The sequence below is a fragment of the Podarcis raffonei genome, chromosome 6, assembly GCF_027172205.1.
Source record: "Podarcis raffonei isolate rPodRaf1 chromosome 6, rPodRaf1.pri, whole genome shotgun sequence".
Taxonomy (NCBI): Eukaryota; Metazoa; Chordata; class Lepidosauria; order Squamata; family Lacertidae; genus Podarcis; species Podarcis raffonei.
The window spans coordinates 44,303,913-44,329,896 of record NC_070607.1 but is presented as its reverse complement, the minus strand read 5'-3'; the positions used below and the strand labels follow the sequence as shown (position 1 = coordinate 44,329,896).

General features: G+C 39.2%; 1 protein-coding gene across 4 annotated transcripts in view; it reads right to left on the bottom strand.

The window, feature by feature from the left end:
- The window catches only part of EPS15 (epidermal growth factor receptor pathway substrate 15), a 52,211-nt gene that overhangs the window by 2,168 nt on the left and 24,059 nt on the right, over window positions 1-25,984 (bottom strand). For 2 of the 4 annotated variants that reach the window (XM_053392471.1, XM_053392469.1), the window contains 18 exons: window positions 25,799-25,924; window positions 24,662-24,721; window positions 23,827-24,018; window positions 23,602-23,747; window positions 22,545-22,701; window positions 19,992-20,077; window positions 16,666-16,738; window positions 14,215-14,376; window positions 12,751-12,948; window positions 11,088-11,285; window positions 9,596-9,682; window positions 9,036-9,126; window positions 7,125-7,160; window positions 5,548-5,678; window positions 4,608-4,677; window positions 3,124-3,200; window positions 1,432-1,594; window positions 671-837 (listed from right to left, as the gene is read on the bottom strand). In XM_053392471.1, the coding sequence (XP_053248446.1) occupies window positions 671-837; window positions 1,432-1,594; window positions 3,124-3,200; window positions 4,608-4,677; window positions 5,548-5,678; window positions 7,125-7,160; window positions 9,036-9,126; window positions 9,596-9,682; window positions 11,088-11,285; window positions 12,751-12,948; window positions 14,215-14,376; window positions 16,666-16,738; window positions 19,992-20,077; window positions 22,545-22,701; window positions 23,602-23,747; window positions 23,827-24,018; window positions 24,662-24,721; window positions 25,799-25,924 (2,220 nt within the window). The remainder of the gene's footprint in view (window positions 1-670; window positions 838-1,431; window positions 1,595-3,123; window positions 3,201-4,607; window positions 4,678-5,547; window positions 5,679-7,124; window positions 7,161-9,035; window positions 9,127-9,595; window positions 9,683-11,087; window positions 11,286-12,750; window positions 12,949-14,214; window positions 14,377-16,665; window positions 16,739-19,991; window positions 20,078-22,544; window positions 22,702-23,601; window positions 23,748-23,826; window positions 24,019-24,661; window positions 24,722-25,798; window positions 25,925-25,984) is intronic. The other 2 variants (XM_053392472.1, XM_053392470.1) reach the window with 2 other exon arrangements.

Genomic DNA, 25,984 nt, shown 5'->3' with positions numbered 1-25,984 from the left:
TGAACAAATCCTTACCACCCTCCCCTATTGTTTTGGCCTTTAAGATGCCTTGCCTACAAAGCCTGCTGCTGCATCAGTTGTCCCTGGGCCTGGGCCCTTCCCCCAGACTAATCTTACAGCGGAGGCAGCAGGCAGGGCCTAGCCGTATGGCTGGTTGCCAAAAAAGGAGCTCAGGGACAAGATTTCCTTGTCACACTATCAATTTGTATTTATGAATCTTGCAGGGGATTAAGCCTTCAAATGGTAGCTACAAGTACAATGTAAAGGTTGTGCTGCTTATTTTCTAACTGCCTAACTGTGACCTTAACATATGCTTTGAAGATAAATGATGCACTGCAGTTTGATATACTGTACAGACATTAAACCCTGAGGCACAATGTGTACTTACAGCTTTGTACGAAGACTGGGAAAGGTAACAATTATTCATGTGAAGCTAAATAATACATAAATGTGCAACTAAGGATCTGCTGCAACTGGCTGCATTTGTCCCAGAAGGAAGTCGTAATGTACCCTTTTTTTTAGAGAGGCACTACTAACATTAATATGTGCTACATCGTTGCATTGCGGTATGAAACCCATTTCACTCAATTTAAGTCTGGAAATGTTCATTGTTTTTCACAAAAACAAGTCATTAGAGTTAGCTTGATGCCTCCCCATCCTGTTTACTTACAGCACTGAAATTAGCAAAATTGCTGGTGTCCATCTCTTTGCACACACCAGTGGGAGCAAATGGGTCAGCTTCCTGTTCTTTGGAACCATCACAGCCTGGGAAGGGCTGGAAGGGATCATTCAGTTTAAAGGAATCCGAAGACTCCAATTTGTTGATAGGCCTTTTTCCTACATCAAAATAATCACTTTAGCATGATTATGAGTGTGGCAGAAATATTTATCCAGTGTACAATAGTGTTTTAGGTTACACCATCTCATTATATAGCCAAAAAAACCCCACAAAAAATCCTTAGTGCTGGTAGTCATAAATTAATCTGATTTCTAAAACCTTTCACGTTTTTTCAGGGTTTGTTTGTATGTACATTCTTCCCAATTTTTCCCCCCGATTTTGTAAGTGGTTCAGTGTGGGTAAGAGCCAGTTCTTTTATTCAAATTAAAAAAAAATGCTTAATTTAATCTATTTTAAAACTGGTTTAAACCAGCTTGCATTATCAAATTCAATAAACTACTCAGCAACCAGCTTCTACAGTAGCACTGTCACAGCAATTTAAAAGTTACAGCCTCTCTTCCAAATTTATGGCTCCCAACATGTATCTAAGTAAAGATTACCTAAATTAAGAAGGACGGCTTAAAATTATGTAAGAAATAGAAGTAGTATAGGAATTAGTTGGTTACTAAATTAGAAGCTCTTTGCTCTCTTGCAGCCATAAAGACATCTTTAAACCAAAGAGTAGCACACAAACACTTAGTACTGGTTCTTACCAGGTGGGGGAGGACAAGGTCTGGTAGGTGTTCCAGTTTTAGGAGGCAAAGCAGGAGGTACATCTTCATTTTTGGCTGGAGGTTCCTCAAACACATTTTTAGTTATGACCACATTGTTGACAGAGCCTGTTGTAGATGAACTAAATGGATCTTCATTATTTGCCTAAAAAACAAACAGACAGCAACAAAACCAGGAAAAGCTACTGTTTTGCTTAACAACATAGCTTGCAGGGAGGACGTGGCTATCATTTTCGTTTTCTAACATAAAACAGTGCTATTCAAGTGCCATAAAAAAACAGGAGTTCATACACTGGCAAACTGCAGATGTCTGCAGATGTTCATGTACTTTTAAATTATATTCCTGTGCCATGGAGAGTAATGGCAGGACCAAAAAAATGGACTTTCATTTGTGCCAAGCAGAGAACACAGCAGGCTTCTGTCATGGGACTGCCAAGGAACGCCTTTGAGGCAGGGGTGGGGTGGGGAGAAGAGTCAGAGCGGGAACAGTTGGAGGGAAACAGAGAGGAAGTGACAGAAGGGGAAGAGGGAGAGAGCCAGGAGGCGGGAAGGCTCTCAGATGCTGAAGCAGAGCCCCAGCACCGCACAGGAAGTTCAGGAACAGACGGAGAGTCTGTTCCTGTGCCGTCTGCACAGGAAAGGAGAGGGTTAAAGCGCAGGGATCAGAGATGTCCCATGAAACTTCCCCGCCTTTTCTGTTGGAGGAGAAGCCGGAGAAGACCACTCCCCAAATCTGAACCGGTTGATTCGGACGCATGATTGTAATGTGCTGCTTGTACATATGTAAAATAAAGAACTGTAAATATCTCTCTGTGTGAGTAGAGGGTGTTTACTGCGAAGAGCATACACAAGCCATCACAGCTACTAAACGCTTTTGCAGGCTAGTAACTTTTGTGGTCTTGTATACAAGCTGCAATAGTCAGAACTAGTCACATACATGCTCTGTTGCTCTTATATAATTTCACAGCAGTTAAAGATGAGGCTGGATTCACTGCACAAGCGGCGTGATCACCACAAGAAAAACAGAACTGTGTGAGAGCTATTCCATGTATAACAACATGTGTGCGGAGTGACTTCCACATGACACAGGAATCTGAAGGCAGCCCTGTTTCGGGAAGCTTTTAATGTTTGGTGTTGTTGTTGTTTAGCTGCTTTGCCTGTATTTTGGTTAGAAGCTGTCAAGGGTGGCTGGCGCAACCCAGTCAGATGGGCAGGGTATTAAAAATAAATTACAATTATGATTACAATTGGAGCAATTTTCATTTCTTGAAAGCTAACTTGCTTACTTGCTTGAGTACCCTGCTGTTGAGAAGAATTCAAATACAGCAGCTTCAGAAACATTCTAAAAAGGATATATAAATCTTGGAATGGAAGCAGAAGAAAGTAAGGCAGTCAATGAGACTATGCAAGTGCCTATACTCACAGTAGGTGTAGTTTTCCATTAATTGAATTGTGCTCATGGCAGTTCACAAAGCAAGTAATCTCAGAAATAATGAGGCTCACAGTAGCTTAAAATGGGGAATCAATCTGAGAAGTCATGACCTGTTGATTTAGATTCAGCATTTGCTAAAGTTGTGTTTTGTATCCTCGTATGTAGTGTTTTGTATCCTCTAGTGTGTTGGTTACTGCAGCAATTTTATGCTTTTTCCACAGGCATTAATCATTTCAAATTACCTTTGACAATGTGCTGAAGTCAGCAAAGCCGCTTCCAAATGATTCATTTCCAAACAGAGAGGCAAAGGGATCTGTAGCTAAAATAAGCAACAGGGAAGAAAAGTTAATTCATTGACTAACAAAAGCTAGACAAGAGAGGAGATGAGTCTATTTTACATTGAATCTTTTGTATCTTACACCAGTTATAGGCAACACCCATTTAGGGTTGACAGCCTCACCACCATAATCTTATTTATGTTATGTATTTGGTGATTTTATATTATAAACTACCTTGTGATCTTTGGATAAAGGGTGGTATAGAAATTTTAATAATAATAATAATAATAATAATACTTAATTACTATAATTTAAACTACAAGGTGGTAAAAGAACTCAGTATAAGTAAATTCACAAGGTGGCATAAACGTTACTCAAAGTTCACATTCAAATTCAAACCAATGAGATTTGATAAGGATCAAGCCTTGTTCTCTAACTGGATACATTGTTAAAGAGCAATTGTTACTGGATACATTGTTAAAGAGCAATAGTTAGAAAATAGTTTTGCGGAATTCTTACAAGACATGCAGATCTCATCGAAGTGTTATAAACATGATTTGAAATGAAGTCTCAAGGTGGGTGATTCTTTTACTTTCTATATTTCATAGAAACTATACATAACTCTTCAGTGTCCCAGTTTTGGTAACTGAATGGTAAGCCAGGCTACTATATCAGTGAAATAAACCTCTGACTTGCGTGCCATATATTTAGCAATGCATTAGTACATTGTCGCAACCAAGAATATAAATATTACCTTGCTGAATCAGATCAAAAGGTGTATCTACTTTTACAAACACACTGGCAGGGCATGAGGGAGACAGCCACAATCTCCTTTTGCTCCCAGAAATGGGTACATCTTTATCCAGGTTTGCAAATTAAGTTTTAGCCCACAAAAGTAGTATCAGCCATCCTGTTTATACCTCTATGTCAGTCATTTGAACTGACATCATTGAAATGACAACTTCAATTGTTTCACATAAGTTGGTTATCTTACTTGTCCTCAACTAAGCAGACAAATGGTCATTTACAAAGCTCTCTTCATTATGCATTTAACTGAAATGCATATGGGTTCTCTTGTCAACTCAATCTCTGTTACAACACTAGATCTGCAGCCACAGAAAAGTGTTGTGGGATGATTTTGTACAGGTTTGTACAACTTCAGTTGTGTTAAGTTGTGTTCTTTGCGTATGCCTGAAATGCGCCGTTCAGACACCACACCAAGGCTCATTATGTATTAACCATAGCTCAGAACCCAAATCATGAATTTGAGCTGCCAAACACAGACAAGTCATTGTTTGAAGGTGTTTATCTGCTTTCATTTTCAGTCTGTTAATTCCTATCTAAGCACAGAATTTTCCACGAGGAGAAACTTTCAGTTCAGATATTATGCTAATCCATAGGCCATGATCACCAGAAGCCACAGCTTGAAAACCCACTTCAAGCCTTACCTGTATCACTTGATGTAGTAACAGCAATTCCACCAGGAGCAAAAGGATCATTATACTTCAGTGTTTCTGTCTAAAAGTTAAAATTCATTAAAGCTGTTTGCTTCAGACCATCAAGATTCTTAATTAGATTAGCTATTATTTGCCAAAGGGTCAATATTTTAATTTAAAAATAAAATCCTATGCTAATGTCATCCTTAATTATTTGCTGAAGAATACAGAAAATATTAGTTTTGCTCTCAAAAATTGCATCAATCTCCCATGAAGGCAGAGATTTCTTTCTTTAAGAAACCAATCACCCATTAGATTGAAATTTGAACATTCAGCTGCCCTTGTGCCTTTTAAAGTATATTCCTTCCAGGCATTGTTACGTAAACTATCTGGAAAATTACTTTCAAATCAGTAGTATTAAAACAAATGTTTTGTTTGAAGATGCCAGGATCCAGAGATGCTTATTAAATCTCAACAGAACCTCAGATAAATTATTGCTGGCTAAGTCAACCAAAGCCCAGCTGCTATCCATGCAAAGTTTTTAAAACACAAGCACTCTGCAGAAATCACCTGAACTGTTACACAGTCAAGTGCTGGTTATATTATGTTACTTCTTTCATGGATCAAAGTAGCTACCAAATGAGTAAACCCTTCTTTAAAAATGGGAACTGGGAACAGTAATTCTGAACATTTCCTGTTACAAAACCTCTCTATTTATTCATTTCCAAATATCATATGATCTAATATTTCTAGACTCTAGGCGAAGCAATTCACTACAAGATGTCATAAAAGAATGGCAATACAGCTGCAGAGATCAATTGCCAACAGCCTATTGCATTTAAAACACACGTTTGTTGAGTTAGAGAAACTAGCAGAATTCCCTATTTAAATACTATGATGGTGCTTCAGTTCAATACCCCAATAGATGTACATGTACTTCTTCCAGAATTACCGTGGAATTATTGCTGTTGCTGGTTGCACTGAAGGGGTCAATACTTCCAAAAGGATCTGTGGATGATTGCTTGAAAAAGGAGTCAGCTGCAAAAGGATCTGAACCTTTGAAAGGATCACTACCAAAAGGATCTTAAAGAAAACCAAGTCAAGATTTATTACTGAAGTTATGTTTTGCATTCACTTGCTGAAAATGTTTTGCATTCTCTTATAGAACTACGTGCACAGTAATCTTGCTCATTTAAGTGGCGCCTATCTACTACAATGCTCTGTTTTGCACAAAGGCCCAGTATAGGGGCTAGCTTGTTATATGCTTCCTCTCACTTGAAGCGTTCACCTAAATATGGCTTACACAAAATGTCAATGTAAGCAGCCCTTGCCTTCTCTGAGTATGCACTTACATGAGCATATGCTATGACATGTTTGGATATTCACCCTGCTCACAGGAACTTTAGCTACTGCTTCAACTACCTCTTCTGCAGTCCATGGCACCACATAATAGCTTACATAATAATAATTTATTTATACCCCGCCCATCTGGCTGGGTTAATATCATTTATTGCCTGAATCACACATTAAAATTTGTTGTTAGTGCTGACACAGAAAAAAGCTAGGGCTCCTTGCATGTACAAGAAACACATTGTATAAATACCTTCTAACCTCTAAAAGCTTGAAGCAGGAAGAAGAGTTAAAAAATAATTAGGAAAATTTGAGGGTGAATGGAGGGGAGAGGTAGCATTCTCTAGGAACATCAGCTTGGCAGAGGGTGTATGTTCAGCAGTTTTAAAAGCAGAGAAGGTAAGAAACCAAGAACCGACCTTCCTGGATCAGGCCAAAAGCCCATCTAGTCCAGCATTCTGTTCTTACAGAGACCAGCTGGTAAGCAGAACCAGAGCACAACAACCCTCTCCCCACCTGCAATTCCCAGCAACTGATCTTTATCCTCTATGAAGATGGCAAAGATGACCACACCATTAATCAGCAAAAAGCAGAAGGGAGTAAACATTATGAAAAGGTTCTGAAGAAAACATTCTACAATGATGCCTTCAATGCACTGGGAGAAGAGAAGGAAAACAGATCTCATGGCAACAACATTTAGAATTCTCTAGCTGCTTGGTAAGCTTGGACTGGATGATTCCAGAATTTCCCCATCCCAAAATCTGTTCACAGAACCTCTGGAGAACTCCCTTCTGCTTCCCTTAAATGGTACAAATAGGCAAGTAATAGGCTGCCATAACCACATGCCAGTTAGTAGAAGATGTTGGGTCTCAGCCTCAAGCACTTCCTAGAGAAAGAACTTTCTGATGTTAGAAGATTTGTGTGCCCAAAGTTGGGTTACTCCTTGTTCTAATAAGCTCAGCATTTCCCATAGCTTCCTCTGCAAAGTGAGCATCCTTGTGTTGCCTTAATGTAATTGAGTTCTCCATCACAGGTAACATTGGTTTGGGAAACCTGCTAAGGCTGAACTCATATAGAGCTCCAGTTCTTCCATTTCTACTCCAAATAAAAAATTACAGTCCCCAACGAGTTCCTCAAATGTCCTGCTTGTGCACTAAAAAAAAAAAAAAAGTAACTCACCAATCTTCCCAAAAGGGTCATCCTTGAAAGGATCACCTATTTTAAAGAGTGAAACATCACATGTAAATATTTCCCCTAGCACTTGTACAGACCTTTAGGGGCAAAACCAAACCTCTAATTACCTGTAAAGGAGTGTCAAATGGTTCTGTGCAGCTGTATACAACACAGGCCATACATGGGATATTGTGGGAGCTCAACCTGTATTCCCACTCATCTAAAAATTTTATCTGCCCTTCATCCTTCTTTCATTCCCTTCACCTAACTGTTGCAGAAGCTCTCAGGTATGTATGCTATGAGCTTCGACATCAAAGGACATGGGAGGAATTGCATCCCTGCACAGAACCACTTGAACAGCTCCTACAACTAAGTGCAACCTTGTTTTCTTCTTCAGTGCTCTCATACAGTTTCAAAATGAGATGAGCTAGCCTATTAGGAGGTAAAGCATCATGAAAAGAACAAAGGACTGCTCACTTTTGTGGCACTGATATCTATGGGGCTGGTTTGATCCTCTCCTTCATGTGACAGCTCCCTGGGGTGCCAAGGACACACACCCTTTTATTGAAACCCTGGGAAAGGCACTGGGCTATTAAAACATTTCTGTCCCTGCTATTTCTCTGCTCTAAATTCCCAGTTCTTGAAAAGGTCTTGGCTATGCTCTCCCTCCCACACCCTAGAGTTAGAGCACTTTGATATGCATTAGTATGCAACACACATGGTTAGGCCCTCACAATCTGCCAAGACTCACCTCACAAATGCTAACCACAAGATGGTCAAAACAGCAATTCAAGAGTATCAATATTTTAAAAGAACCATTTCCCTGCTGTTATTTCCCTCATTTAGTAAGAAATATTATAGCCAAACACACATCACTGCATGGTAACCACAGAGAAGGTTCTGCATACCAGTTATTTTACTTCCTGAACACAACAGTCTATCAACAATGCACATGCAATTTTGAAAACTGGAGAAAGCAAGGGGGAAAGGTGATGTTGAGAAAACAAAGCAGAGCTAAAAGGAAAACCTGCCCAAGGTAGGGTTCCTTCCTCCCCTACCTCCCTCAAGACCTTTCACTTGAATTAGAATTTTCACTGAAGTTTTCCCCTTATCCTTTGCTCTTTTATTTTTATTCTCATTTGTCTCTTTTGTTTAATTTCTATATTTTATTGTATTTAGCTGTAAACTGCTCAGACAGACTTAAATTGAACAGTACTAGAACTGCCCTAACATTTTAGAATGAAATCCAAGCCTTTGGAGAATATCAATTTGTACCATAATCTACTACTGTATATATTTTAGGAAATGATGTGTCCATTTGTTTATTTGTTCTCTCTATGCCCTTGTATGTAACGCCTCTTGAGGGTTCCTGGGAAGGGGGCAGCACTCTTAATTGACATTTGGATGCCAAACAACATTTTGCATCAAGATGGCAGACTGAAATCTGACTTTGGTGTGACTTCACCCTCTTTTGCATAGGTTTAGCCACCTCTCAAGATATCATCCCAAGGTGGAGGTCCACACTGATTTTGGGATACTGGACTGAAATGTGACTTTGGCGTTATTTCACCCGTTTTTTGGCATGATGGGTTCAGAATCACTTTTTGTTGTTGTTTCTTCACATTCCCAGACAGTGCTAAGCACTCCACACCTGTGTGTGTGTGTGTGTGTGTGTGTAGGGGGGCAGGAGTATCTATCGCTATCTATGTTCACATAACCTAATGGAAATTCAGCTTAATGACATTAAACACTTTTTTCAATGAATGGCTACATACATATATCATTTTATTTGCATGACACCTTTCCATAGTTAAAACCATGCGCAAGGCAACCTACAACATGAAAAAATTACATAATTACAGATAACACAAAAGCAGTCATAAACAATAAATACAAACAGAATGAAAGATAACTTACTACCAACAAAGGGGTCAGCCTCAAAGAAGTCTAAATTGGAGCCTTCAGCCTGATCAGAGAGCTGATGGGATTCTTCATTAAATGGATCTCCCTAGTAGGAAAGAAATATAATGCACAACTGTACAAATCTCCTCATCCCATCTGTGACGTCAGTAATTACACTTATTTTACATACATGGAATTAAGTATGAGAGGGATGCAACTTCACAGGATCCATCCCACTTTCTAATTGTCTAAAGTAGAATTCAATCTTTCACTCACTGGGGGTTGGGAGGGAGAGGAGAAAGGAAAAATTTCCTCAAATTCCCCCCACCCCCAATAAACCCTGCTTCATTTGGTTGGAGATAGCACAGAAGTCTGCAGGAATCTGCAGGAAGAATGGGAAAAACTCAATGGATAGACAGTTCCATTTGCAAAAGGGCTACTCTGGATCCAAGTCAGTGAGTCAGCACCAAATTACTTCACTAACCTGACACCCATTCCTGCAGAATTAAGGAATGCATTAAGTTTCATACAATACTATATGTAATGAGGCATTTTAAAGTGCTCTACAAACTCACTTTTTTGGTAACATCTGGTGGCACAACCTCCGCTTCTTCTACTTCTGCTTCTGCTTCTGCATGTGTTGTTTCTGGACTATTCCTGGCCTTTTGAGGGGGAAAGTATGTTTATACTTATACTAAGATTCAGAGTATCATGCTCTACTGACTGAGCTAAAGTTTCTGTTTATACTGTGATATACAAAAGTTAAGAGACTGAAGTGAGAAAAGATATGTACTAAAGGTAATGATTTCAATTTGTGAACACATCTAACCATTAGTAACAAGTCTATATAGCAATATTGTTTACAGAATTGCTGTTCACAATCTGTTCATTTCTGGCACACATTCACCTTCAATACCAATGCTGCTCATGCTAACTCATGTATTCTTTTAAGAAGTGAACCTTGTAAGCAACAGCTAACGTCATCCTTACAAGCAACTACAAGTAGACAGTGGGCAAGCACATTATATAAAAAGGGATGTGCTATATTGTTTCTGAAACATTTGAGAATTACATCTGGAAAGGACAATAAGACACAAAACCAAACCAACGTTAATTGGTTGTATTCAACATAGGTTTTCCTCACAGTATATCCATTGAAATTAATGGATATGATTAACTTAAGTACTTCAATTTCAATGGGCTTACACCGAGTAGTACTAACACTGGATACGGCACATTCTGTCCAGTAATAGATTTAGATTGCCGAAAACCATGAAAAGTGGCCAATTATCACTAAGAGCTGCATCAGAATACTTGGGGCCAAAGCACTAAGGAAATATGCATATTTTAACTGTATTGTAACATTTCCCAAAGGTGGGTGATGCTATCAAAGTTTAGTTGGGATAGGTTGCAATTAGATGTAGACCAGGCAATGGGCAACCTGTGGCCATTCAGATGTTGCTGGACTCCCAATTCCCATCAGCCCCAAACAAACCAGCATGGCCAATAGGAATCCTGTTGCAGTCCAGCAAGAACTGGAGGGCCACAGGCTCTCCATTACTGATGTAGACCAACCTCAAACGATAAAAAGGAACTTGGAAAGAGCTTTAGTATATGGACTTAAGCATTTTACCAGCTCTGCCATTTCTGATGGCTTGAGAACATTAAGGTAAAAAAGGTTGTCCTCTGCAACACTGAAGGCTTAAAAAAAAAAAAAAACCTTCAATAGAATGGAACTTTGGAAGGAGGAAACCTATGGTCTCATACACTGTGGCCTCCTCCCCAAATATCATTCTGAACACTGAAGTCTCTGAATAGCGTTAACAAATACAAGAAACTGATGTAGCACATTCCCAGAAATCTCTATGAACTAGTTGGCTGAGGGCAGCATATTGGAAAAGGATAAACAATGCACCAATCTATACAAGCATCTCAATATAATAAATCTTGACTTTTGAACAGAAGCCTTATTGGCAGACAAGCTTGCTATTTTTGTAAACTCAAGCTTGATAATGTGTTTTGCATCTAATTGTTTGATAAAACAAACAAAAAAACCCCAATACTCACAGGAGGTTCATGATTTATTTGTTCAGAATCTGCTGAATTCTCTCTTTCGGCATTCTCATTAAAGTTAGCAGTTTCACTGCTACTGTTGCTGAGGCTTGAATGGTTGCCATTTCCATTAAGTAGTGTGTTCTGTGGCTGAGGCTCCCAGTTAAAGAGGCCGTTTTCCAACTCTTTGAGTTCAAATAGTTTTGTTTGCACCTGTGAAGAGAAAACAGTAAATATACTTAACAACATAAAAATAGCATATGCAATGTTCTACCCAACTCACATATTTAAGGTATTGCATGCCTCTTTTCAGGATCAAGTTTTCATTTTAGTTCCTTCCGTGGGATGTTTAAAGTCTGCAGTGAGCAACCCTCCTATGTTTCTTACAAATAAGTCCTCTATCCGCCCCCCTCCTACTTGAGTACGAACTCAAGTACTTCAACCTCTCAAAAATGAGCAAAAATTAGGATGGTCCTTAATCTGTAAATATGCCGCTTATACACAATGCTCACTAGAAACTCTGATCACTTGGGCAATTTGCTTTGCAATGCCTGTTTTTCTGCAATGACTATAGTACTCTTTTGCACATTTCTCAGTATTAAGTACTTCAGTGCAAAAAAAAAAGGCTCCAGTAAAAAGGGAAGATTAATGCTGCAGCATCCTAACATACTACCAGGTGATCCAAGAAAAGTATATTTTGCTCCAGGTTAGACAGAACCCAGAACTACAGGAATTAAACAGCTTGAGCTTCAGGGGCAAGTGCTCCCCACCCTTATCCAGTGTGGCTGCAAGGAAAAGATTGGAAGCATCCTGCAGTTTGTCATTAGGTCTGAATCAGGCCAGACTGTGCTGAGTTTAAAAAGATTGTTTCAGGGTTGAGGAACATTTGGCCTCCCAAATGCTGTTAAGACATCAACTCGTTTTAGCTCCAGCCAACATGGTCACTGGCTAGAGATGATGGGAGATGTTCTCCAATGACATCAGGAAGACCACAGGTCCCCTCCTCCTGGTTTATTCAAAGAAGCCAAACTACAACAAGTGACTGACAGTGGTAGTAGAGAAAGCACCATGAAACAGGAGTGTATCCAGTGAATTGGGGAATACACAATGTCACTCTTACTATCTCACCAAATCCTCTCTTTAGTGGTGAGCAGCTACACAATATAATTTTATTTCTACTCAGCCCTGTCACCAAAGAACTTCCTTCATTTGTCCCCACAACCACACAGACAGGTATGTCTTTCTAAGGAACATACCTGTCATAGGCCCAAAACCATTCAATAAGCTTTGTGGCCAACCTAGGATTTGAACTCATATCTTCCTGGTCCAACTAATGCACATGACAACTATGAATTTAAGCTTTTCAAAGGCAAATAAAAGAGCTAGTTAGAATGTCCTAAGTAATGGACTGCCACGGGCACAGTTGAGGCTGCAAAGGAACAATCTGAAGCCTTAAAGAGCACTCCTGATTGTTTTGTGGCAAAAGAGGGAGGCTGCCTGCCATGTGCTTGTGAACCTCTACATTACACACTGCTCTTTCAGTTTTAAATAGCAGAGTTAGTTGTGATAATCCTTGCTAGATATAAATGAAATGGGGGGGAGCGGCTGGTTCAAACAGCAAAATTTGGGGACAGGTAGAAAAGGCAACAAGGAAAAATTGGTTCTCTTATTTTCTTACTGAAGTGATTTCTTGTTGTGACTCCTGAAGACCCTCCTGAAGAGGCCCCAGCTGCAATTTCCCCGTCTCGACACACTTCTCTAGCTCTGCTGTTTCCTGCTGCAGCCTGCCAAGCTCTTCTTGAGCTTTATTCAAGTCATCTTTATATGTGGAGATTTTGCACTCCTGATCAGTTATTTCTGCCTTTAGTGATGAGATCTGCAGAGCGGAAAGCAAAATAAGTTAGAAACCACACAACTTTGCCCCCAAATATTTTTTTTAAAGTAGCATGTCTAATTACAGGTACAGATTAATTTGAATTGGTGAATATAGATTCCATAAGATCTGCCTTTAGGAACAGATGATGCTAGTTCTAGTAGTTTCCGGTTTCAAAAAATTCCATATTACAGCAGTATGGCTATTTACTATGGAAGAAGTACTTGCGGAAGCATGGTTTTCACTGCATAAACAAAAGAAAGGAGCTGGACTACATAAACACTATTCCCACTATGGCATCTGAATTGGTCGGTTAAAATGCAATGTTCCTGATCTGCAAAACCAGTTTGCAGAGGATCAGGAATGTGTTGCTGCCTGCCTCCTTCATCTTTCGCAGACTGAAATTTATTCCCATTTATTGTTGTTTAAAGAAGTCATAGTCTGTCCCCTTCAGATGCAATGGAGAATCATTGCTTGCTCAAGAAAGGAACAGAAAAGAGTACAAGTGCAAGTAGCACATTCCTGATCTTCCACACCATGATTCTGAGGATTTGGCGCATGATTCTGAACTGAGCCAGTGACTTTTCAAGTTTACTCATTATTAGATTTTTCCACACCTGAGCACACTAAATTAAAAAGTAGCTAATTTGGTGATCTGACAGTACCTGGAGAGCAGAATCTCCATCAGCTCTGACCCACTGACTGCATGCTTGGGCTTAGCAGTCTGAATAACATCTGGAGAGCACTACATTGCTATGACAGGGTTAGCCAAACCACAACTTTATATTTATTTCTTCTTTTTCTTTTGTAGGAATATGCTGTTATGTTTTAGAAATGAATTGCTTTGGGCATGAGACTCTTAAGACTGTGCCCATCCAAACTAAGGCCAGCATTAATAGCAACTGGCCTTAAAACAGCACTATAACCATGTCCAAAATGTCTAACATAGCTTTGAGGAGGAGCCTACAGTGCATGTTCCAAACAAGGCAACAATATGGATTCTTAGAAGGATATAGCACCCATTGAAGCATACCAATAAGAGTTACATTGCAATCATGGCAATATCTCTTCCCCCTCACTTTAAGGCTTAAATTTCAAACAAATTTAGTAATCTTCAGTCAATTGTTCTTTATAATGTGAGAACAGCAACATTTTCCCATTCCAGCTATTTTCTTTTTCACATCACACACATATATATATTACTATTGCTCCAGTGAAGAGTTGCAAAAAACTTAGGGGAGCTTTCACAAGTGAGCTACCACTGCCTACCAAATCAGCTTCTTCAGCACATTTCTGCCGGATTACATTAAGTTGCTGTTCCAGCTTGGCTTTCTCGTCATCAAGATTATTAAGGATTTCCTCTGCTTCCTGCTTCTGAGCCAACAGCGCCTGCAAATTATTGCTCTCCCTTTTTACTTCTTCCTGAAGATCCTGGAATTTTGCAAATAGGTTTTTTTTTTTAAAAAAAATCATTTAATGTATTCATGTCCATAAAAAGTATGACAGTTTAAAGACTTAGACCATATGATATATGCAGAAAAATGGAAGGGGTGGCAGGAGGCAATGGAAAAATGGAAAACAAGACAGAAAGCATATAAATTGTTTTCTATGACAAAAATGAAGCAGATGATATTTATATCACACATTTTCAGAAAGAATAATTGTCTATTTTGACACAGAATTAAAAATAATAACATGAAAAGGAACAAAGTAAGTACTGTAACATGTTCAGAAAAATTGTTAGCTGATATCCCAGAGATGCATTTTAAACAAAAGGACACATTCTACTCATGTAAAAACACGCTGATTCTCGGATCGTCTGTGGGCCGGATTTAGAAGACGATTGGGCCGCATCCGGCCCTCGGGCCTTAGGCTGCCTACCCCTGCACAAGACACTTGAATTAAGGAGAATATTCCACATACTTGCTCTGTATGCCCACAAGACAATATATTGCTACAGTAATGCACGCAAGCAAGGTTAAATAAAGCCACTACACTTTTTGAAGTTTATAAAGCATAGCATTTTGAGATGATCAAAACAACCTTTCCAAAATAAAAACAAGCAAGGATAATTAACTTTAGAAACCTAATTACAAAAAGGAAATTAGGTTCATAGATGTGAAAACAGATCTATAGAAGAACAGACACCTTTCAATCTGTTCAATGCCTTTTCTATATGCTGAATTAAACGAAGTATTGAATGCTTTCACGTTTAAGTCCATATATTTCTTTTATTATAGCACATATCATAACATTTCAATTTACTCCACATCAGTAAATACTGCATTGATTTGCACAACTCATTTTGAGTGTCTGAAATGCCATTCTCTTAATGTCCAGTTTCACCCTTTCTAAAGCTACATATGACTCTTCAGAGACATTTCTTACGTAATTTAATTTCAAGGTTGATTTCTTGGTATGAAACCAAGGCTCATTTCTGATCAAGGCTCATCTTCAAAAGTTTCAATGCATACTAAGGCAGGAAGTCTGTTTGTGCCTCTAAACATAAAACATAACTGAAAGTTCTTAACTTGTTACTCAAATATGTAAAGCATTCTTATTATTGGAATAAATAAATGGAAGCCTTACTCTCACACACGTATTAAAAATATCTGCTTTCCTACCAAAGCTTGCCTCATTAGGAGAAAAGCAAACAATCCTACGGTAGGCCTCCTAATATTGTATTTCAACAAGTTTCTTGGGAAAAACTGTAGTTTTAGTTTTCATACTAACATAACTGAATAGGTATATGTAGAGGAATAAGCATTTCAGGAGTCCATAATCCATTTTTTTTAAAAAAAGACTACCACTTCCAATTCCTAGTTGAAAATTCTGCCTTAGCTCATGAAGACAAGAAGATCTCCAGTCACACCACCCCTTTCAAATCCTGTAATTCATTTTCTATTAATCAAATTTCAGTACTATATGGCTTCTATAACAAGGAGCTACTAAAGGAAAAGGAAAATCAATAACCATTAAAAATGTTTAGAGAAATATGATTTTATTTTATAATAAATGGCCCATTTCAGGCTTCACTTTTTGCTATCATTAAAAAGAAGTGCACTTCTCATCACCTTATGAAAACAGATTTCACCATCATCTAGCGAGAAAAACGGCTCACAAATAAACTGCTCTGTACACCGCCTGATTGTGTTTCACCAGAAAAGACTGTAATGCTCAACAAATAAGAGGTTGCCACTGAATGACAATAGCCAATTTGGACGGATTTTTAAATTTAAGCAAAAGCAGTTTTTGCTCAGTCCCACCCCTCCAGCTACAGCATAGGTTAGGACGCAATCTTAGTATCACTTATGCCTGGGTAATTCGATGAACTCAATGGCATTTATGGGTAAGAAATGAGAAGCTTGGCAGATGTGTGCCTAGGTGCAATCCTTAATCTACAGGAAACAAAATCCTGTGCTATGGTGTACAGTGCTTAAAATTCTAATACTGTGGACCAGAACAGTATCTTCCTCTGCAAACATGCCACATTTTCCTCATCTCTCCTCTAGCACCATATCCTGCAGGCATTTAACATGACATTCCCATTCAAAATTCCTAAGGCAATAAAATTCTTACATCAGCATGTGCAGAACCCTTTTTTGCAGTGCATTTGCTAAGGACACTTACTGCAATATATTTTTCAACAAGCTCTAAGTCAGTTCATCCAATACATTGTTCAAAGCACAAGAAAACCACACAAATTTACACTGAAATTACCTGGACCTCATTTGTCCTCTGTTTGATTGCGTCTTCTTTTTCCTTTAGATCTTGCTCCACATTATTCTTTTCCCTAGAAGACCAGCAAACAATGCAGGAATATTTAAGCACATCAGCTACACCAGGAACAGTTATCCAACCCCCTAAGCCAGTCTCTCTTTTTAAATACATAGTGGAACATTAAATTTATAGGAATGCGTTTCTGTTCCTTTATTTACGAAGAAGAAAAAGGAAATATTCTACATATACAATTTTCACTCCCCCAGACATGGGTAGGTGGAAATAACAGCTTAAAGAGAAAGCAGAGATGAAAGGGAGGGGGGGAGAATCAATGAAATACTGTCTTCAGTGATCTCACTGTTGCTATGGAGCAATTGTCTGGTGAAAAGGGGGAGGGATTGCATCAGCTTCCATCTGTTTAACCCTTTTAGAACCAGAACTATAATTTAATAGACCTGAGCAACCGGATTATTTTTTCCTAGGAAAATACTAATCTGATCTTTGCAATATGGATAAAAATGAACAGTGGAGTGAGCATTTTTCTCCTCTTTTTGAAACATAAATCTGGAAGCAGCTAAACAGCAGATTCCCAATCATGGGTTAGATCCAGGGCCATAAACAGGAGGAAAATTGCTGCTAGCATAATTTTGCACACACATACATGCAAGTGTTAGCAGATTTCATGCAGTGAAATGATACACAGGTTCTATAATTTTCATATTTTCTTAAGTGAAAAAAGCATCTTGGGATCTGGTGTTATTTCCCTCATAGGATGTTCTAGAACAAGGTTTTAATAGCCTATCCGCGAGGAAGAGACATCCTGTGCATAGAATGGGACTTTTGGATCTGACTGCATGAAGCCACATGAAAACACTAGTGTCCAATAAACCATTACAAGGTGCAGTTTCCCCAATATATGACCAAATACTTGGGCAGGTTGTGCTAATGTAACCTTACAGATCTTTTTACCCTGGGTTCACACACTCCCTTCACTCAGGGAACTGTCCTCCACTCTTCCCCTGCTGGCATTTTGCTATACTTTGCAGGAAAGTTATATTGACACAATAGCTCAGTGGATCATTAGATAATATACTGAGATAGTTCTTTTTAAGACCCTCTCCAGCAGTGATTGTAATTGGTTATAAACTGCTTTTAATGTTGTCATTTACAATGTTGTGACCCGCCCTGGGATCTGATGGTGAATTGTAATAATAATTTCAGGCAGCGACCATTTTAGGTGAGTCCAATTGAAGAATGATCACTGAGGCGCAGGTCCTTTTGGACCTGGAAGAGGACGGAACAGGGGCAGGGTGGAACAGGGGCGCTTATGTGCGCTCTACCAACACGTGTGGGGGCCAGGAATGGAACTCTGTGCAAAATGGTCACCGCCTGTATAATAACAACAATTTTACGCAACTATTTCAGGAGATTAATATTGTGATGGGGGAGGGGGAAAGGGAGAACCAGCGAGTATGAGGGTGCCCAGTACGCTAGCATTTCAGGTTTCCTCTTCATTCTTTAATTTTGCAGCGACAAACACTTCATAGTGTTCCAAAGATAGTTGAGGGGACTAACGAAAGATTGAAAAAGTATCCAAATCCTTAGAGATACTCTCAAGCTTGGGAATTATTCATGCATTTCATTATTTTCAACAGGTAACATGGCCTGCCACTTGATCAACGACTGACAAGTTTCCCTTGCTGTGATATTCAAGGCAAAGTAAAATCTCATATGCAGATTTGCATCTGTTCCTATAGCTCTTTCCTGTATTACAACTATTGAGATCTTCCACAACAGACAACATCCATAAATAGCACCAGAGATGAATGTGCTTATAATCAGCCAACACAGAAGAAACTAAAATAAACAGAACAGCAGAGGTCAACTGAAGGAGCACCCTAGCCAAAGGGAAAAAAATTCACACAATTCTGCATTGACATTGATGCAGGTTTCTTTTGCAAGGCATCACATATGCTTTGTTTTTCATTCAACATAACTAATTTCATTATTTCAGTATTGTCAAGGCTATTGGTCCTATCTCTGTCAGAGAATACCAGAAGCCACTGCCATACAAATACTGTGCCTGACTATTATGACCAACTGCTTTGAAATCCTGAAGGCGAAGATTGAAATTAGAAAAGGAAATGTGTTTTATCAAAACACTACACAATTAAATTATTTCAAAACAAGTATATAAACACATACCAGCCTTCTCTTAACCACTGTGTAAATACGGATACAGTGAACTGTACTGTACAGGGGGTTTTTTAATTCCCCTGATCAAGAACATAGATATTCAGTTTCCTAAGGTAAGGACTTTTTCCATTTGTTTAAGAAACAAATGTAAATCCACTTGGAAGAATTTATCTAGAGCATGCTGTTATATCTAGGTCAGATAGGCACAGTTGCAGCCAATAATTTCTTAGCACTGAACATAAAAATACAGAAAGAAGTTATCTGAATAATGCACATAAACATGGTAGACTTTTAAATGATAAAAATTCAAGTAACCTCAAATAAATCTTACATTAGTAGACAGATGCAATATTAAAAGCAAGATAAGGTAGAAGGCACCTTACATATTCCTCTGCAACTGGATGTTGATAAAGGCAATACTGACAGACTACAAGTTCATTCTCTAACCTTTTCCCCCATTCATTTTTCCAGCTGATTGACTCTACATTTCAGTCAAAGTTTCACAAGTCTTATTTTGCATTTCCATCTACCCCCGCACCAGCTCTCTCTCTCACTTCTCTATCCACGTCTTCTACCCTCTTCTCTTTTCCATCAGCTGTAAACTGTCTCATTTCTGTAAAGTGCAGGTACAGCAGTGGATGTGGTAGACCGTTGCCTTGTCCCTGTTATTGACTGAATGAGAGCCTACAAACTGAAGCTCAATCCAGAACAGACTGGGGCACTTTGAGTGGCTTCCTGACATCAGATGGGATGGCAAATTTAATAAAAAATAAAATAAAATTATTTCCCCCTTCTCTAACCTAAACATGCTACTTTGACTTTCATCACTTCATAAATCATTTTGTACTTCTCCCTTTCTATCCATCTTCAATCTATTGGGTCTATAATCATAAAGATCAGGTTCATGATTTTGGTGAGCCCATGGGAGAAATGCCCTCGAACCTGAAGGCATATGAGGTACCCATTAAGCATTTCATTCATGTAAACATGACAAGCTACATATCATGGTGGGGTTCTAGGAGGTGCATTTCGTTTAAAGGAATTGTACCTTCCTGCTATGTAGTGTAAATGAAGTTATGGGCAATTAAATGAAAACAGTGCAAGCAAAATGCATAATTCTATTTACTTACCTCTGTAGTTCAACTATTTCATTGCTTAAAGTATCCAGCTCTTTGATTGCTGAAAAGTCTGCAACAGGACTTGGTCCTAGCATGTTCTGCAAGACAAAGGAGAAAATATGGTTTGCCATGGATCAAAACAAGCAGCCCAATTTGTAGTGGTGCAAGTAGCTGAAGTAGCATCCAATCCATGGCAAGGAGGCAAGGAACGTCTACAGCACACTGCCCATACACACCTGTGCTCTAACTACAAGTCGAGGTACAACAGTTGCACTGGGTTTCCTTTGATCCTATCAGGTTTTCAGATGTTGGGACTGGATACAGTGGAGGTATAAAGGGGCTTGCCCAATCCATTCTATACAGGGCTGTTATAGGGGGATAAGCACCAGAAACAGGGCCGTCTTTACCCGGGGGTGCAAGGGGTGTGGTGCAAATTCTGGGGGGTGCCAAATGTTTAGCCACTGCAAACTGGTCCCTCTCGATTGGCGGCCACCCCACTCCTCCGTCAAATACTCCTGATGTGTCAGGAAACAAAAGCAGTTTTTTCTGCTGTGTTGTTATAGGTGAGCCACCCCCCCAAAAAAAAACCACAAAAAAGCTCCACAACTTTGAGTTCACCCACCCCACAAAAGAACACTGGGTGGATCTTTGCACCCCAGTGGCACATATGCTAAAGACGGCCCTGACCAGCACAAAGGCTACTGCCAATAAATAGTATAGTATAATTTGCATATTAACTCATTAGGAAGTAATGAGGTTCTCTTGATAATTGTTGCCTCATTCATGTTACCTGTAGTCAGAATTTTGCAGAAAGTCTCCTATTGCTTTACTTGCAATAGTGACACCATAGCTGTATTTGTAAAAAGAAGACATTATGCAACAGATATATGCTATTCACCTTCCGATATGAAGATGTGAGTAGAAAATGTAACTGACAAGGTGCAATTTAGAGTACAATTTTAACCAGGGAAAGACACAAGCTTAAAAGGTAATCCAAGTTTTAGAAGTACAGTGCTGCGCTGCTAAAAAGACACGCTATTGCTGAATTCCTTATGTTATATTCAATAGTCGCAGTAAAGTTGATAACATTTCTCCCCTTAACAGCCAAAAATGCAATTGCTGTCTACACTGCTAACTTAGATTGTCAGTTGGTTAAGACTGAATGTGCCTACCTATAAGCTAATTACTCTACAGTGTAATTGATTTATGATAATTGAAGCAAATGTGCAATTCTGATGAGTAATTGCATCTTACACCTGGGCATATCTAACCCCAAGAAACTGATAGTATAATCTGTATTTAAATACTTTTTTACCTAACACTATTTCCTTCGTATAGGTGTCAAAATAAAGTACGCGGCAGTATATTATTCTATCAATGTTCAAGTACAGCAAAGACCTTGGGATGACAAAAGCTATATGATAATAGCACTACTTCTGAGAATTAAGCAGCATTCTGCTGTTTCAAATAAAATGTGACATGAGAAAGATGCTCATTATTAAACAGTCAATATTGGAAAAGTGAAGAATCTCTAACCTTGAGATGGCAGATTTAAGAAACTGACAGTATAATAAAGATGTAAAGCAGAATGGTGCAGAATGGAAAATATAGTCCAAACTAGGAAAGACATAGAAGGAAAGCAAACATACAAAAAAGATTAGTAAAGCAAGAAATAAAAGCAGATTTTCAAAATAATGCAAAAATAAACCTGATATTATTGAATTCAAAGAAAATGCAGAACTTCTTGAGAGTCATTTCTGGGCAGGAAGTTTGATTCGTTTTGGTTTAGCACAACCAAAAAGAAATTTTCTAGGGCCAAAAGAGCAAAGAACACTATCAACACAAATCTGATTTCACCAAACTTTTGTTTTTACCTGGCATATACTGATTAAAAATAAACCGCAAAAAATGATGCAAGACTTAACCCTATTTAAATTTGTTATTATAGTAGGTCATCGTTAAAACAAGGAGGTTAGGAATCATGCAAGTCCTTAACATGAAATGCACATTTTTAATGTTACAAAGGTGGGCAACAGAATTTATGTATTGACAGTGCCAGTACTTCCTGGCCAGGAGTTCCTTAAACATGCAGCAGCTCCACCCCTCCCCTTCAGTGCAAGACCATAGACACTTCCATGTGTATGCCTCTGTTGCGTGCATTGAACTGCCCCCAATATTTTTACCAAATCTCATGCTGTACAACTTTGTACTGAAGCCTAACCCTAAGAGCCGATGAGAACCTCTATGAGCTTATGACAGCACTAGATTAAGCAGAGCCTCTTTCTGCTGACAATACTCATAAACAGGTCCCAATCCCTTCCCCCTGCTCCAAATTCAATAATCTCTTCCTTTCTTTTTTTTAAAAAATCACTTGTCTGCTTTCTTTGTCTATGGGAGGGGGAAGGGAAAACCAACAAAATAGATATAAGGTAGTGAACTCAACTCTCTGTTCAGCAGAATTGTTTACACGTCATTAGGCACACTAACCCAAGGGCCTGCTACACAAAAAATAAGGGGATATCTTAAAGTATGTCCAAAATATCATAAAATATGCAAAAATGTCACCTTTTGTTGAGCAGTTCTCTCTGACGGAGGGATCATATCTGCAGTTAGCACCTGAGGAGGATCAATGCCCTTTGTCAACTTCAGATTGATGAAATGGAAGGCCAAGGCAAACTGTTCCTGGGAAAGCTTCCCACAATCCCTTGTATCGCATAGAGCCCTGTAGAAGCCAAAGGGAGAAAGATTCAACATTTGTTCTCCCGCTTAAAAATTATGCATTCATTAGAAGAATTATGGAACTTTGATGCTGGTATTGAAACTTTTGAGTATTTTAGCAGATACACAACAGTCTTCTCAGTACAGTGGTACCTCGGGTTACATACGCTTCAGGTAACAGACTCCGCTAACCCAGAAATAGTGCTTCAGGTTAAGAACTGTGCTTCAGGATGAGAACAGAAATCGTGCTCCGGCGGCGCGGCAGCAGCAGGAGGCCCCATTAGCTAAAGTGGTGCTTCAGGTTAAGAACAGTTTCAGGTTAAGAACGGACCACCGGAACGAATTAAGTACTTAACCCGAGGTACCACTGTACTGCAAACAGCAGTAGGTGCAGCTGGGACAAAGAACTGCAGTTGCCCATCACCTAGATGCACTTTGACCCAGCATGGCTACTCTTACAAGGAAGAGTTTGTAGCATCTTCCTTACTTTTATACTGTAAGCAGAAACTTGTGTTTCTTCTAAAACATTTTAAAGCAGAAGTACACCCAAGCTGTGTACCAGCTCCTTCAGAGGGTGTGTAACCCCATCAGAAGCTGGCAGCCTCCCATCTCAAATTAAGAAATCTATCTGGGTTTAGTCCCAACGTGCCCTTCTACAAACACAAGGCCTCCATCGGTTTGTGGAACCTTCTCCTGGAGGAAAGGACATAGGCACCAAAGGTAGACACAAATCCCCGAATTCTCCTGTTAAAACATGTAGCCAATTCAGTTAGACAAGTCCTGTGCGTGCACATACAACAGTAATTCTTCCCTAAAAACTTAATTCTCTACAGATAACTACAGTAACCCTACATCAACACTTTAAAAATGGAAATTATGATTGTGCCATTAAAAAATATCTTACCAGATGTGTGCAAGTAAGGCAGAAGGCAGGCCGGTCTTTAAGAATAATTCTCTGGCCTCCACACCAGAGACGAAGCCATCCATGTCTTTGTCAGTTTTCAAAAAAATGTCATGGTATTTTATCTTGTCTGCAGGTGATACAACCCACTGAGGAGAAAAAAAGAGGTCATTTTTCCATTACGCATCTAATAATATAGAACAAAATGCTGATCATTGGTGAGCTTGCCTGTGGTGATGGTGCTTTGAGGCTTACAGGTGGCATGGACTGATGGGACTCTTTACTGGATGCTGAAGGTGGCAACAAATGCACTCCACCTGCAATACTGACACCTTTTCTTTTAGAAGGTGGCACCAATGCTGGAGGCAAAGACATTGGCACAGGTTCCTTCTCAAGAGCACAGTACACCAAGAACATGGCCTGAAAAATAGTTTTGAAGAAGTACAAAAGATGGGCACAGCATTAGCTTATTATTAAGCAATTTCAACGCTTAGATAATGAACACAGCAACCTGGAAGAACAAACCTTTAAAACCTTCATTCAACCTTTAAAACATTCATGTACTCCTCCATTGCTAATTTGATCTTTTCAAAGTTACATTTAGAGGCATTACATTGCCAAGAGTCTGGGCAATTCATCAAATACTGCAACTTAAAAGCATTTTCAGTTTTTGCAGCTTAGGGCATAATTCAATGTTCCATGAGTTGAAATCTGTTTTGCTCACATATAGACAGCATTAAGATACAACCCTATGGGTGAGATTAGCCTAACCAATCCAGTCAGTGGAAGCCCTACACAAGGATCTTCACTTGCACAATGTCCCCAAAATTGGGTCTGGAGGTTAGGGAGAACCCCAGAACAGTGAGGGGGGTATCATTCCATCTAGTAATTAAGTAGGTGGTGGTAAAATTAGTTTCTGCTCTATTCCAAGAACCTGTCTGATCTTTGGATTCACGTGCCTCTAAGAAAGTACAGTATGACTTAAAGTGTAGACTATACTCTATTCAACCTCCGGAAACTTTAAAAAGTGTGTTTAGAATCTCACGAGGACCATTATACTTACAACTGCAAATTCATCCCGATCCAACATTCCATCATGGTCAATGTCACTGAGCTCCCAAACCTAAACAAAAATGCACATGCCTACATTCAGGACACAATGGAATATTCTACCCTTATTTCATCATATTCCTAATGTTTCTTTCATTGTATTGTTAAATACCAACAGCACTAGACATTGGAAATCTGTTTTTCCTCTGAGCAAAACAAAAACCAAACCTGCCACTTCTGGACCATGACTAATTCTCAACACCGGATTATTAACTAACTTTTAGGAAAATCTAAAATTTTAGAATAGCCTGAACACCTTTTCACTATTGCTGCATCCGGCCCATAATGACATCTATTGGCAATTCAAACTGCAATACAGCAACCCTACGAACCATATTATTATGCATGTGCTACTCATCTCAGGGCCAAACTGCTAATTACATGGAGTTCCTTGAAACCACTCCCTCAGATGCTTCTTTTTATACATGAAAAGCAGCTACTTGAAGCTGCAATCAAGTGCAGATGGATGGCAGCAGTCTTTCCCTTCCAAAAACACCCTCATCAATGTTCTTTTCTTGCTACAGAGGGTTTCAAGAGGGAAAACGGCAGAAGATAAATAGCTAAAGCATCATTTCCTCTGTTCCTAACTGAAGCTTCAAGCAGGTCATTTTCTTATTTAAAAGCAACTTGAGGGGGAACTCTTTCAGAACTCTGTGTAACATGTAAAACAGGGCGGTGAACAGAATATGGCCAATGGAATCAACTGATCAGCACTGGCAGGAAGTCCTACTTGCTAAGGCACAGTTAGAGTACACTGTAAGGCTCCCTGTTATTCATCTGCATCCATATCTTTACCTGCTCCACACCCATCATGTACACCCCGGGGTTTGGGGCAGGTGGGCATGGATTCCTGCAAGGCCTAATCTGGCCCACAGGTCCCCTGCCACTAAGGCAGATCAACAACCAAACAGCAGGGGTTTGCTTATAAAGAGCTGCCCCTTGTAGAGATCTCATTCTTTTAATCTATGTGTGAAAACCATGCATGAGATAGAGACCTTCAGGGACGCTCCAAAAGTTATGAATCATCATCCTATGGGATTCCACAGGGTAAACAGATGTTTTGCCTTGCTAAAAAGCTTGTCATTCTTACCCTTCCCAAGATGTCAACTGGCAGTTTGGAGTTCAGCAGAACAGGTTTCACTTTATCGCCTGACAACAATCCATTCACTGGGTTCAGACTGTCAAAGATAGCATCATATTTGGCCTTGTCTTCTACCTGGTTTTAGAAATAATATTAAAATATTTAGAAATAAGTTTAAAATATTAAACTTAATTT